Source organism: Ostrea edulis, chromosome 4, assembly GCF_947568905.1.
Source record: "Ostrea edulis chromosome 4, xbOstEdul1.1, whole genome shotgun sequence".
In the NCBI taxonomy this organism is placed as follows: domain Eukaryota; kingdom Metazoa; phylum Mollusca; class Bivalvia; order Ostreida; family Ostreidae; genus Ostrea; species Ostrea edulis.
Window position 1 is genome coordinate 69405001 of NC_079167.1, and position 15520 is coordinate 69420520.

The window sequence follows — 15520 nt, forward strand, 5'->3', positions numbered from 1 at the left end:
CACAACGACGGACGAAAACCAATTGCAATAAGTCAACCGAGTTTACTCAGGCGACCTAAAGCTCATTTATAAATTTAATCTTTTCTGGCCCACTGGTTCTCGAGATGTTATTAATGACCCTACTCTATTTTTACCTTTCCTTGCTTATCTCCCCTTCGAAGGTGACCTCGCCCTTTATTTAAACAATTTCCTTTACCCAAGGATGCTTTGTGCCAACATTGGCCCAGTGGTTATTGAGAAGTCAAAAGTGTTTAAAGTTTACAGACGGACGGACGCCGGGTGACCAGAAACGCTCACGAGTGTAAAAAAAAAAAAGGGGGGGGGGTGTTGTTGCTCAGCTAAAACCAAAAGGTTCTTAAGACCATAAATGAAATACCATTGTACTTCCAATTTCGTACTCATCTCCCCCTTTGGCAAGAGTACAGCCCTCTATTTGCTATCCTTCACCCGAGGATAATTGATCTTTCTGAAGTGGTCGAAAATGACTCCCGTGTCAAACAGGTAATCTCATGCGAGTCATATACATCTTTACTTATACAAACAAATGTTAATTTTAAAGCATCAAATACAATTGATTTGGCAGAATGTGCATTTCAAACCACGTCTCTCCACTGTCCCGTTTCGTTAAAGGTCTGATCAGTATGCAGTAAACTGAATACTTATAAAACCCCGTCATGTATCGAGTTCTTCACATTTCCCCATCTCAACTGATACATTGCATTAAATGTCTTTTTAACAACACCTTTTCAGCCAGCAAACCTTATTTTTCACTGCTTAAGATTTTTTGGTTACACAAAATGTTTTCATGCCTGATGTTTCTGCTATTTTTTCTCTGATCTTATGTGTATTCAGTGTATGAAATGGATGAACCTGCATAAAGTTGACAACCAACACCATTTTGTAAAAAATCAGTTTTATTACAAGTTGATGACTGCACATAAAATTCAACTAGGCATGTGAAATGATAATGATAATGATGAGTGTCAAATGAGTTATGAAAGGACTGCTTTCTCCCCTCGACTGAACTGCCTGTCCTCAAGATCACAAAACAACACAGACTTCCGGTCTTCAATGAGTTTGATCTACAAGATCACAAAATAATAAAGCTATCACCACTAGTCCTCTGTATAATCAGACTTCCGTTTAAAAGTACAACTTGTTGGTGTATAAAATTTTAACATTATTTTCTTTTAAATTTCATAAAATTTTATCAGAGCAGTTACTTTTATTTCAGATATTAGTTGTTTACTAGAATAAGTTGTAGTCTTTACTTATAAATTTACAATATAAATTTTTTTCCCCCATCAATTTATCTACAAAGTGAAAGTTTTGCAATCGAAAATTGAGGAAGAACTATTCCTATCATCCAGACCCTGCAAGAAAAGTGAAATATAAGCCTACAAAGGATCCAAACTCCCTGAAATTCAGAGGAAGATTAGAATGGGTACCTGTCAACAATTGAAAGGATTAAGGAAAGAATCATGCAATGACACGAGAAAGCTATCAAATTTTGTTGGTCTCCCGTTTTTATCACCTGTGATGTTTATCGGTTGTATGGATGGTATCCACCACCACCACCTCGGCCGCCCTTCTGAGTTTTACCATAGTTACTCTGCTGTTGACCTAGAAGAGTGCAAAATGCCAAAATTAAATTCACTTGAAAAATGGACAATTTCCTCACATTAATTTTTAACAGAATTTAGAATGGGTGTTTTGTCAATCATTTCTATCTACAAATTTTCACACCAAAATTTTCAGAGGGTTGGTTATTATATTTGCTTTTCATCTTCAGTGCACTCCTTCTATGATTAACTTGAAGGGCCTCCAAGTTTTTCTTGGATTAACAGAAGGATGGGAGACCAACACAATTTTCATGCTTTTTTGGTCCAAAGACTTCTTCCTGCAAATATTCCCCGTGAAAAGCAACAAAAGGAACATCCCCTCTGAACAACCCTCTGAAATTTTGAAATCAAACAATAAACAGGTTAGTATAATGCTGAAAGAGTTAGTGATAATCAACAATGATGGTTTATATATAGATATATATATACACATGAACTTCCAAACCATTGTAGCACAACCTACTCACCTTGATCGTATCCATAGTAGTCATGATAACCTAGAAAATTACAAACACCAGACTTATTGCACATTCAAACTACAGACATCAATTGCAGCCTCTTCCTAACCACACTTTCCCAGGATGAAAGATGGTTTGTGGAATCATGGGCCTTATACACTGTGCATTTTTCCCTTTCTCTCTTTTTTTTGTTTGCTTTATTGGTTATTCCTAATGAAATTAAATTGGTTCACACAGAGAATGACAATGCTACAACAGTCTGGAAGAGGCTACAATCAAAAACAACAAAAACATGCTCAATCGCAGTTGTTAAGGGGTTTTTTTTTGGTGACATTTAATGAAGGTGCATTAGCTAAATTTTGTGGCTTTGTTTTTCCCCAAGACCTAAAAGCATGCAGCACCAATTGGTTACTTCTTTCAAATGAAAAATAAAATGATTATTGGTACTGAACTTGATAAAGAAAAAATTCCCAAGCTCAAAAACATTTCTTCATTTAATTTTTTCAAGTCAGTTGTAATGTTCCCAATGATTTTATGATTTTATCTGCATTACTGATTAGCTGTATGTTAATATCTCAATAATACTTAAAATACATGTAACCAAAAAAAAAATTTTAACAAAGGGAGACCTGCAGCACATGTACAGAAAATTCTGCAAGTTTTGTCAACTTCATTTAAAACTGATGAAATATTCAATGTTTTGAATTAAAATTGGACACTTTTCTCAACTTCATTTGTAATTGATGAAATAATATTGAAGGTTTTAAAGTTAAAATTCGGACACTTGTACAAATTTAATGTGCTGCAGATCTTCAGAAGAATGACAAGAAATGCATCCTACCGTCACCCCCGTAATTTCCGTAGTTGTAATAGTTCTGGTCGTATCCACCCCAGTTGCCATAGTTGGGTCCACCCCCATAATAATCATATCCTCCGTATCCATATCCCCCATACCCATAGCCTCCCTGGCCATAACCTCCATAACCATATCCTCCTTGGTTATACCCTTGCCATCCTGCAATAAAACAATCAACTATAATAACTCTCAGAGTAATAGTAAAATGAATTTGTGTCCACAACATGAAACAGAGATTACATTACATAGTTTCCCATTAATTCAACACTGCAATAAAATTTATCTAATTCCTCCGAAATGAGCATTTCCGCTCTAACTCCATCCTTAGTATGCATGAACATTATCAGAAAATATGTTCAAGATGCATTGTTGGCGAAAACAAAATCTCAAGTAATGTTCACAATGAAACGCACCAACAAAAGACGCGTCAAGAAAACGTTTAAATCCCTACCTCCTCTTCCTCCACCATAGCCGTATCCCCAGCCCCCGCGACCTCTTTTGTTCTGCGAGTTGGGTAAAGCTTTCTTCACATCAACCTGTGAACAAACAAAAATACAACCAGTGAATGCCAAATCCTAGACTATTTACCTTGCTGTATCAGAACAGTTAACCATTACATTAAAAGTGTTTAATGTGATGGATAGTCTTGCAACTTGAACCGGGATTCTTATGAGGATCCAGTTACATTAACCTGTGAAAAATGCAAAAAGGGGTCATGATAAATAACCTTTCAAACAAATGAGGGCTTAGTTAACACTAAATGATTATATTGTCTTATACAATCACGCTTGTCAGATGTGTGGCGGTGAATACCTCAGACCTCAACTGTATCTAGGGCTCCTTTTCTCCATAACCTGCATGATCTAGCTGGAAGTGGAACAAAAGGAGGTTCACTGTTAATTCATGATCATAACAATCTCTGATCCTTTACAGCCCCTCTATTTGAACCACTTTATATCTTACCCATTTATTCTTATCCCTGATAGTCTTTCACCTTATTGATTTATCCTTTAGTCATGATGTGTTTGATATAAACAGATAAATCAAATGTTATTTTTTTCCTGAAAAAGAAAGTTTGCAGAGTGCTTGTTTCATTCGCTCATGTACAGTACCTGAATGATGAATTTACAATTTTATCTGGATTGTCCAGCAGTCACTTCAATTCTGGCAGAACATCTCATGCAGACAACTCCACAAATCAACCAGTGTAAGAACAAACAACTGACAATTCAGTTGCTAGATAAATAGTACAGCTTATATTTGAAATGACATGCATTTCTTATCGGGGACAAGTTTGCCTTCACTGCAAGTCCAATTTGGAAATCTTGTTAGCATATAGGCAAGTAATTTACTTTAATTTGGAGACCATAACATGGCTTGTATATGAAAATTTTTCATTTTATCTAGCTGGACAAATATGGCGTTTTCATTAGCTTTAAGATAGTCATGCAAGCTTCCCTAGAAATGACTCTGCTGAAACATGCAGTATTCAATCCAAATAAGACATACAGGTGACTCTATGACTCAAACTTTAACATCTTCAAGGGAAACAACAATCCCAATTTCTTTCTCTATCTAACATAGCAATTTTACTCCTATTCTCTTAAATGTTCTTGATATCTGAAAGTGAAATTTGGATCAGATATAGCATATTGCACTGTTTTCCATTATTAGTGCTTGCAAAATATACCTGCCATCAATCCAGCACGATTACTTCTGGTTGGACTGTACCCAGAAAATAATGCTTGACCCATGTTTATTAGGTGCTTACATAAGTGACAGAAGATTCGTGTGCTTTTTGGGGGTAGATAATTGATCAATCAGTTTTAACTTTAAAACTGCTTTGGTCAGTTCTGATGATAGCTGCAGAACTGTAGCTCTCTGAAAAAATATTTTGACATAACAGAGCTACCCCTTATAAAAACCTTCGATTTACGGCGCACAAAAAGCTGCGCACGGTTGAGGCCTTATATTGTTGTATTCTTGAGTTGCTGTCTCATAAATTTAATATAGAAAAATTCTTAACATATTTTCCTACTATACTTGTGTCTAAACATACCTTCAAATATTCATTAAAGCCCCATACGACCTGAAAACTCTCAGCTTCAAATGATTTCGTGTTGACATTACCATGTTAGGTAGCCGGGTCAATTCGTACCCTGTTGTTGTTGGCATATATTCATAAAATTTGTTATATGTTATGTATTCGCTCTTCATTTATCATCAATACGAATAATTTATAGAAATTAAAAAAATAGAGTTTTTCTAAAGCTAAAATAAGCTCTTGATTCATGAAAATGCTACTAAAGTCTTAATACTCGTGTGGCAGGGATGGAGACCGGACCAGACTAATGAAAGCCGCATTGCCGTGAGTTTAGCTATTAGAATAATTATTATTTAAAGGCACTGGGATGATACATTATTTGAAATATTTAGCTAGAATATTTGTGGGAATATGAATTCACATCTAGACGTTATTGTGCAAGTATGGAAATTAACCAGGATTCGAATTGACCCAGCTACCCAACATGGCTACGTCAATAAACTAAATCATTTGAAGCTGGGAGTTTTCAGGTCGTATGGAGCTTTAATGAATATTTGAAGGTATGTTTAGACACAAGTAGAGTAGGAAAATGTTAAGAATTTTTTGATATTAAATATATGAAACAGCAACTCAAGAATACAACGATATAAGGCCTCAACCGTGCGCAACTTTTTGTGCGCCGTAAATCGAAGGTTTTTATAAGGAGTGGCTCTGTAGCTCTCTGTTATGTCAAAATATTTTTTCAGAGAGCTACAGTTCTGCAGCTATTTTGGTGATAGAAAATTGTCAAATTCAAATGTCAACCAGATTGTTGTACAATGCCTTGTACTTTCGAAAAGTTTGTTTTGACTCTGTAACACGACAGTAAATTTAAAATAAAGATGTAAATAATAATATACGATTCAAGTTATAGTTAAATCTGAGTAATAACAGTCAGGATTTAATCTTCAACCTCTCAGTTTTATTAAGGTCCCTTAAATTTCAAGAGTTACCGAGTCACCTGTATGCATAAACATAGCATTTACAGTTGTCACAAGTCATGGAATTTTCTTCATTCAAAGATTTTCTCTTGTATTAAAAAAAAACCCCAAAAACTTGTAATCTTTCATGAATTCTAAATTATGGACCCAAAAAAATTAATCCTCTTCAGTACATCATTTAAGGAAACATGCAATACAAGAAAGGAATATGAGCCCTCATATAATAAAAACTTCCACATTTCATGACAGACAGAACATTGATCAAAAAAGCCCTCTGGGGCAAGCAATTTAAACCATAAACAGTGTAAAATCTTTACCTCCTGGTCTTTAATTTTGTGCAGACTTTGGTCTGTGATTTTCTTCACAGCATCTTCTTCTTTGAACTCAACAAAGCAGAAAGCTCTCCTCTGCTCCTTTGCCTTGTCATATGGCAAATCAATCTTCTTCACCTAGAAAATTATACATACAGAAAATACAGTTAACATACTGATACAGTGATCATATTTCAGACAAGTTTATACAAGAAATTAGAAAATAAAATTAAAGTGCAACTTACCTCTCCAAAGGTTTCAAAGTATTCTTTAATTTCAGCCTCTGTTAAGCTAGGATCAACCTTTCCTACAAAGATCTTTTTAATGGCTTCCTCCTTCTTCCGTGGATTTGCTCTTTTGGGATCTATATTCCTTCCACCTAAGGAATGTGTTTTTTCTTCTAATACCTATTTTAAAAGTGAAATCATGCTTCATTAGTTGTTTTTTAACAAGGCATTAAATAACATTTTCATGATGATTTTGAGAAATTTGATGTAGCCATTAATTGTTGTATATATCATAATAGCTCACAAAATGACAATTTTAACGTTTTGTGAAATTCTAGTGATTGATTTGTACAATAGTTCTGTGCAAGGTTCCAAGATCAAATTCACAAGAGGATTTTGTTGATATTTACCAAAATAAACGTTTGAAAGTTTACACTGTTGTCTCTATAATCCAATGTCAGGGATTTATCTAGGTTGTTTTTACTACTGGTATAAGGTACCTTTCCCCTTTGGCAACAAATGGATATTTCCCCTTGCACATGACAATCCTTGACAATTAAATTATATAAGCCAATATAGTTCCTGGATCATTATATAATCTAAAGGTTGACGTGTGTGGGGGATCTGGACAACTTAAGTGCTTCTTAAATCCCAGCAAAATTGAAAATTACCAACATTTTTTCATTATGAACAAAATAGGTCCAATATAACTTACTTTATCAACTGTGCCAACATCTTTGAACACAACAAATCCAAAGCCCCTGGATCGGCGGGTTTCCAAGTCCTGCTTTAGGACACAGTTTTCGACTTCTCCAAATTTGCAAAAGTAATCTTTTAAGTCCTCTATAAAATTGAAAGGAGCAGAAACATAGAACAGTTATACATTATCCTTTAAGAACCATATAAACATTGATGAAAAGCAAAGTATCTAAATACTTACTTTGAGAAGTTTCCCAGCTGAGATTTCCAACAAATATTTTACTGAAATAAGAAAATAATCAGGACATAAGATCACTACAAACTGCTTACAAAATTATCTTGCTACAACTAACCAGGGCTTTTTTTTAATGTCTTGATTTCAAGGGCCTGGGCCTTTCACATTGGGGAAAAAATGTTCCATGGTTAAAAGGGAGAAATCCAAACCAGTACATTGAAGAATAATTGGTACTCCTTCGGACTTGTATATTGGTGAAAGTTTACCTCATTCAGAAAAGCAGAGGCCAAAAAATTAGGTTTACCTACCAAATTTGACACAAAAATTGTATCTGTGGGCCTGTGTTGATTTTTTCAACAATAAGGCTATACCGTTTTGATCTGTGATCATTCTTTGGGAATTTCAAAGAAAAAATTGGGAATACCTGCTTTACAGCATTGGGAATGGGGCCTTATTCCAACCACATACAAACCCTAAATAAACCCGTTTCAAACATGTAATGTGACTGGAGTCAGCAGTATTCTCTATAGAGATTTTACAGACATAGTCTACATACATTTTGCAAACCTCCACGTTCTGATACTGGAAAGATGTAAATGCTGAACTGTTTACACTAGTGATGGGAATCGGTGAGAATTTCATATTCTATGATTGGTTTACTGCAACTAACTAATTATCGATTATAATCAGACATAGAGAAATTCTATAATAATTAGTAATTTAAGTACACAAGTACTAAAAAAAAAAAAGTGTAAATAAATATTTTCTACTTTTATATTTGTTGTTTCTGTAGCGTAGAGAATGCAAGTGAATATTTTCTGTGTGTATTTTTTGAATTCTTTCAATTACATATATATATAAGTCGCCAAAAAAAACAAAAAACCTCAGATATCGTTTGCTTCAGTTACGACCCATATTAAAAGTTAAATGTCATTAACTGACGATCTGGCTGAATTAAAATATAATAAGGGCCCAATGTTTGGCAAAGCAAAATGATAAAAGAAATTCATTTGATTAAAATCAAAATTGAAACAGATAAATTAAAAGATTGTCACCAACTGAAAACACAATTTGCACGTGCAGAGTAACAGTGGCCTTTGAAAGCGGTTTTTATATGCGTAATACCCACATGGCTTTGCTAGTATCAAGATTCTTTGGTAATGGTCCTTCATTTATATGCCTGAATCAAAGTACGTCTATCACAATATCTGACCAAGCGAACATGCTTTATTCCCTATGTATGGATACTTTCGCTTGAGCCGCCATTGCGATAAACAAAACTTTTAGGTTACTAGGTAGGTCATGGCAGGAATATTCTTCAAAAACTAGTCGTTGAGAAAACAAAATCTAAAAACCGATTAATTGGAATAAAATATTTATTATCGAGTGCTTAGAATTTGCCAACAATCGGCTGATTTTCGATTATAATCAATGACTGGAACACTACTAGTTCACATTTTGAGTTCAGGACTGACAACTCACATTGCCTGAAGTCCGGGTCAAGTGGATAAATCAACATAAATTAATGAAACTTAAAACGTTCTTTCAAAATCATCTAACAAAATATTTAGAAGCCCTTTTCATGTCAATATGTGTTTGATTTATTTGCATTACAATATTTAAAGAGATCAATTGTTTTTCAATATCTAAATAGTACATTTGATTTTCAAACTGCGTTATCTACCTAGAAGGGATACTGGGAGTGAAGGCATGACCGCCAGGACAAATGAGAACATATGGTCACAAAAAACTGTAGGACATTCCTGGTTATATATGTCATTGAGGATTATTTTCATGGTAGATCAATGGATTAAATATCAAAATTACTGGATCAGAAAGAACCTTGGGGTGGGTGGCAATAAAAGCAGAATTTTAGAGCCTTTCCAATTGGGAAAAACAGCGAAATCCCCCCTCCCCCTACAAAGAATTGGGGAGAAAACCAAACCAGTACATTTAGGAATAAATGGACTTCTGACTTGCAATTTCAGTGAGGGAAATTAACCATGGACCGATAGACACTAAGACAATGTCTATAGAAATCGAGTTGGTCTAAAACAATCAAAATAGCTATAGACCGACTTGTCTATAGGAATTCTGAGCAAAAAAAGTGTTTAATGTTAAATAATGATTTATTTTATGATTGTAAATCAGACCTGAAATAAACCTTAAACAAAAAAATTGTTATTTGATTATTTTATGCATCTTTACCATTTTAATTTACTATGAATGATTTTTCCCAATTTGAGGAAAATGTCGCTAATTTTTCCCAATTCAAAAGGAGGGATGGTAGTTTGAAAAACAAACAAAAATCACTGATTGGTATGAAAATTCATGCTCGTGTTGTAAATTTCATAGAAACAATTCGTGTCATGCTGAGGGTGAGTCGCACTTATTCAGCATTGCACACAATTTGCCATCTTTTCAAAAAAGACGCCGAAAAATTCTCGCTGAAGACTTAAGAGGGATAATCGCGTTTTAGTGGGGAAGCTTTCAGCATGTATGCGGTGTCCACCATTTTTGATTACGTCATAAATAACCAACGCTAACAGGGCTCTAGTTTATCTGCAGAAATGTTTTACCATCAGTAAGCATTGTACCACTCGCGAACCTATTGTGAATTCTGCCGATGGTAACTTTTATCCACCAAAGTTAGTACTCAGAATGCACCCATTATAGATCTTTACAGATAAAACTGCCGACTCCTGTGACAATCGGAAATGAACACAACATATTAAATGCAACTTTATCACCATTATTTCGATAATTTTCGAAACAACACTTAATTTTAAATAAAATCTGCCGACTTTTTTACATTACTAAATCAATCATAATTTCTCCGCATAATTTACTAACAAAGAATGAGCACATGCCTCGAGACAAAGGAATGGCGGCAATGCTAAGCATGCGCAATGGAAGTCTGCAAAGCGCGCACAGCGATATATAAAATTATGGAGCAATTTGAGCATTTTTATGAAATAATGTTATCATTTTCAACGGATAAACTAGTTTTCAGAGCATACATAAATAGCTAATTCGATTATCACAAGAACTGCAATACTTCGAAATAAAAGAGACGGCGTTTTGTAGAGAAGCATGTGGTCTTACCGTTCATCATCGTCATCAACTTTCATGCCTTCTCCGCCACCTCCAGCGCTTGCATTGTAGTCTGTTTCTTGTCCCTCCATAGGTTCTGCATTTTGCTGTTGTTGCTCGAACTGTTCAAATCCTCCTTCACCATTAGCCTGTTGATCGTACGTGTAGTCTGTTTGTTCCGCCATTGTGCAGTCCTCTACTTGGGCAAAATGGACGAGAGCTTGGAGTTTTAGTCACGTGCTTTATAATCCTCTTTCGCATTGGTTAATTTTTTTACAGCGCCATCTATGATTATTGGAAAATTTTCATGCGCGGATCCACTTATGACATACATGTTGTTGTTGTATATTGTGTCTCTGAGTATTCATTCTAGATAATGAACTGTTGAGACACAGTTCAATAAAATTGTATATAATACAAGCGACGAATAAGATATTGTGTATGTGCATTTATAGAGTTATATTATATACAGGATTTGATTTATTATTACCATTCAAGGTCTATGTCTAATTGTCAAAATATGTCAGATCTACTGAAATCAACTAGCTCTCTCCTTCAAAAACTGAATAAAGACTGACCACAAAGAACAGATATCTTGGAGGGAAAATCTCCAAGATCAATCCAATGACATAAGACAAATTTAAACACCAATGAAGACACAAGGGACATTTTGCCAAAATATAATTATGTATCCCAGGCCATTACACTGGAAAAGTGACCATTTTATTCATGTGTGTAAAAAATGAACTGATTCTTTATACATATACCCATCATATTGATCATACAATATGTACATGTATGATATGAGTCTGTCACATATTGAACAATTAATTATGGATCCACAAGGAGCTATCAACATTAATGATGAGAGATACAAAGGACATAAATGTATAAAATAAGTTTTGTTCATGCAATATACAATTCAGATTGATTGTAAGTGAATGGAAAGTAACAATAAAAAGAGATTAAAACTCGACTAGATGTAGCGAATACAAGTATACCAATCTGACTAAAGTACAGACCTATATTATATATATATATATATATATATATATATATATATATATATATATATATATATATATTAAAAAATATGAAAAGAAAACACAGAAATCCTCCGTAAAGCTTTAGCGCTTTCATTACATCTTCAGAAGCTTTACATGTTACATTTTTGTAAAGCTTCTGAAGATGTAATGAAAGCGCTAAAGCTTTACGGAGGATTTCTGTGTTTTCTTTTGATGTTTTTTTAATATTAGTATCCGATTACTGAGACTCTATTTCAATTTTGGATATATATATATATATATATATATATATATATATATATATATATATAATAATAATAATAATAATAATAATAATAAAAATATAGGTCTGTACTTTAGTCAGATTGCAAGTATACTATATTGTCATAGCATATATTACATTGTATAAGATACATATGTAATTATTTTTACTTTTAAAAGTTTATCACAAAACTGCAAAGGACACCAGGGGACCGTGCTTAAAAATCTCTTAACATTGTATGTAACAGGATTATCCCGGGGGAGTGCTTATAATTTTAAAAGAATCTTATAAAATCGTGCATGACCATAGATTTTCCCTGTATCTAGTGCAAAAATGTAAGCAAATTCAATTAGTTTATCGATATAAACCATGTGTCGATGTTAACACAATATTAGCCACAGTTCTTCAATAAGAATTAACCCTTTATCCAGAATATCCCTGTTTTCACAGGTCATTACTCATTAACCATGTAAGTTTCTTTTGAAGGTTCGGGTTAGAGAAGTTAGTACATTGTACATGATTTTGAAATACATTCCAGTAAATGCCCCCTTTCTTCTTTATGTTTATTACAACAAAATACAAAGAGGATTTCATCCTCCACTTTGCCAGAACTACAGTTTTGAGATATTCCAAGTTTAGGTTGGGATTTCTTGATTATTCTTTTTTTTTTTTTTTTTTTTAGGGGGGTGAACATTTGAAATTTGTCTGTCGGTATTTATGCTGTGTTATTTTTACTCGACAGGTTTGAAATTTGACCGTCGGTATTAAGTAATGCTGTGTCATTTTTACTGATTATTTTTATCTAAGTCTTTCCTCTAGCACAGACACTGATCTGCATGATCTAGATTTGTTTGCATTTATGCATGGATCTAGAATTTTTCTCCAAGGGGGGTGTAAGTATTTTTCCCAAGGAGGTTCCAAACTATCCAAGGGATTAACACTATTTTTACCAATTTCAGTCGGAAGGGGGGGGGGGGAGGATTCCGCCTCTGTAACATCGTGATCCGTTCATGGCATAACTATATTTATGCAAATCTAAACATATAATCGGACCGCCGCGGTGGCCGAGAGGTTACATGTATCTGGAGCATTCCACAGACCTAAGCAGGTAGTTTCATCGCCAAACGCTCGGCATCATGCAGACCTTAATCAAAAACGGATGCCTCGTGTCACAGTAAGTGTGGCACGCTAAAAAAAAAAAACCCTCCCTGCTCAAAGACCGTAAGCGCCGAGCATAGGCCTAAATTTGAAGCCCTTAACCGGTCTTGGTGAGGTCTCCATGAGTGATGAGTGAAACATTCTCGAGCGAGACGTTAAACAAGATACAATCAATCAATAAACATAACCGGCGCAAATATTTAAAAACACTAGTGCGAATCTTGCGCGAGGAATAGAAAGTGTATCATGAATATTAATGAAGAATATTGAAAGATAATTTGGACGGTAGACTTGACAGATGTTTCGTTCTGCTCCGTGTACACAAGAGTCATAAAAACTGGTTGCTTGTCGCTAGCCAAGGGTGACGATATACACGGTGCCCTGGGCTAGCGACAAGCAACCAGGGTTTTTTTTCGTCCAAGGTGTCAATTATATACAATGTATCTTGTGAAGATGTAGTAAAATTACTTGGTATTGATATTGACTTCGATTCTTTTAAAATTTGATGTCCATATTTCAAATATGTGTAGAAAGGCAGCACAATGTTCAGATCAATACATGTATTATGAAAAGAATAGGCAAACATCTAAGCAAACTTAACCTGCAATCAGTATTCCACGATTCGTTTATATTGTCAAATTTCAATTTTTGTCCACTTTCATGGCATTTCTGTACAGAGTCAAACACTAGTAAGATAGACAAATTACTAGAAAGAGCTTTGAGATCTGTGCATGAGAATTATGTTTGTAGTCATTATGATTATATATGTTTACAAGAATCCCCGCTATCAGGGGCGTAATATCAACGGTAGCACCATGCCAAGAAATTCCTAGCAAAATCTCCGGTATAGAAAAACCGTTATAAATCAGTGACCGCAATTAAGAGATAAGCGACGGCTACTATTAATTAGCATGTAATATGGTCCTGTTGAAGCCAACGAATTCAGACCGGACGGGATTTCTTGGCATGAAAACCCCAGGCCATCACATGCTATGGTGTGCTATTTCCATTCACCATAACATTCAATTAATGGTACTATTTTCTTATTTACATGTATAAACCCCAAATTATTACATATGTTATACAATTTTGTACATGTACATACCCTGTTTAATCATTAGGGAGAGGGCTTATATAGGCTAATCGCTATGTATATACAGTCGGAAATCAAAGTCAGGACCAAATAAACAGTCCAAGGCGATCCATGGTTCTTCAACTAACGGCGAGTTCACCTTAAACATTAAGGGAAGGGTACAGAGCCCCAACAAAAGTAAAGTTCATTCATTGTTCATAAATAATAAAAAAAAATTCCGTACCCTTGCTCTAATCTTGATTTTCATTTGAAATTTTCGACTAGGCCAAAATCTGGGGGTTAAAATGTTCCCTTAAGTCTGAATCAACATGAAGATAAAACAGTCATCTTATGGCATTTCAGAATGCTTAAATCTGTTTCCGGCAGGAGGGCCCTGGACCACCTACCAGGGCCCTGCCCTGGACCAGCCGGGGACCTTATAAGCGGTCCTCAGACCCCTTACCGTTATAGGTGCCTACACTTCAATATCATCTGTTACGCCCTGCGGACTATGACATTATATAGGAACTTTAAGAATTATTAATGGCATTGTACCACCATGCTTACATGATTTAGTTAAGATCAAAGAGAATAAATATAATTTTCGTTACACCAATAATTCACAGATTCCATCAGTCAGAACATCACAGTACGGTGAGAAATCTTACAGGTATGCTGCAACTGTACTTCGGTATAGCTACCCACAACATGTTAGGGACACAAGTAATTTTAATATATATATATTTTTAAATCCTTACTATCCCAATGGGACGGCAAGGGCTGCAAATGCAGTTCCTGTAGATAAATACTGCACAGCAACTCGTGACATGTATTTATATAATGTCTGCTATTGATGTTTTGTATTTATGTAATATCTGCTATTGATGAGTGCTGAACATGCGTATGTCTATTTTATTCTGGGTTGTTTTTTTTTTAAACTCTGCATGTTTGTTGCTTTGTTTCCATATGTTTTGAGTATTGTTTAATTTAGTCTATGTATGTGCTGTGTTCCCATGTTTTGAGTATTGTTTAATCTAGTCTATATATGTGCTGTGTTCCCATGTTTTGAGTATTGTTTAATTTAGTCTATATATGTGCTGTGTTCCCATGTTTTGAGTATTGTTTAATCTAGTCTATGTATGTGCTATGTTCCCATGTTTTGAGTATTGTTTAATTTAGTCTATATATGTGCTGTGTTCCCATGTTTTGAGTATTGTTTAATTTAGTCTATGTATGTGCTATGTTCCCATGTTTTGAGTATTGTTTAATTTAGTCTATGTATGTGCTATGTTCCCATGTTTTGAGTATTGTTTAATTTAGTCTATGTATGTGCTATGTTCCCATGTTTTGAGTATTGTTTAATCTAGTCTATGTATGTGCTATGTTCCCATGTTTTGAGTATTGTTTAATTTAGTCTATATATGTGCTGTGTTCCCATGCATTGGGTAGGATTAACCAAGCCATTCTGTGATTGTCTC

At 34.7% G+C, this 15520-nt stretch overlaps 1 protein-coding gene across 4 annotated transcripts; it reads right to left on the bottom strand.

Moving 5' to 3' along the window:
- Positions 1–896: 896 nt before the first annotated feature.
- Positions 897–10800, bottom strand: LOC125671935 (heterogeneous nuclear ribonucleoprotein D-like-B). Of its 4 annotated transcripts, XM_048907926.2 has the most exons (10): positions 10538–10759; positions 7439–7479; positions 7214–7341; positions 6517–6678; positions 6278–6409; positions 3388–3472; positions 2922–3095; positions 2090–2119; positions 1535–1623; positions 897–1082 (listed from the first exon to the last, which is right to left on the bottom strand). In XM_048907926.2, the coding sequence occupies exons 1-9, from the start codon at positions 10708–10710 to the stop codon at positions 1544–1546; spliced, it is 1005 nt and encodes a 334-aa protein (XP_048763883.1). In that variant the 5' UTR covers positions 10711–10759; the 3' UTR covers positions 897–1082; positions 1535–1543. The 4 variants fall into 4 exon arrangements, with proteins under 4 accessions (XP_048763883.1, XP_048763885.1, XP_048763886.1 ...); XM_048907928.2 differs by lacking the exon at positions 1535–1623 and having other exon boundaries at positions 10538–10800; XM_048907929.2 differs by lacking the exons at positions 1535–1623; positions 2090–2119 and having other exon boundaries at positions 10538–10800.
- Positions 10801–15520: the final 4720 nt, after the last annotated feature.

Excerpts from the sequence above, each read along its gene's own strand:
- LOC125671935 (XM_048907926.2), bottom strand. The coding sequence starts at position 10,710 with ATGGCGGAACAAACAGACTACACGTACGATCAACAGGCTAATGGTGAA. Across the intron at positions 3,096-3,387 it reads CTATGGTGGAGGAAGAGGAG|GATGGCAAGGGTATAACCAA; the intron begins GTAGGGATTTAA and ends GTTTTATTGCAG. Across the intron at positions 2,120-2,921 it reads CGGAAATTACGGGGGTGACG|GTTATCATGACTACTATGGA; the intron begins GTAGGATGCATT and ends GTAATTTTCTAG.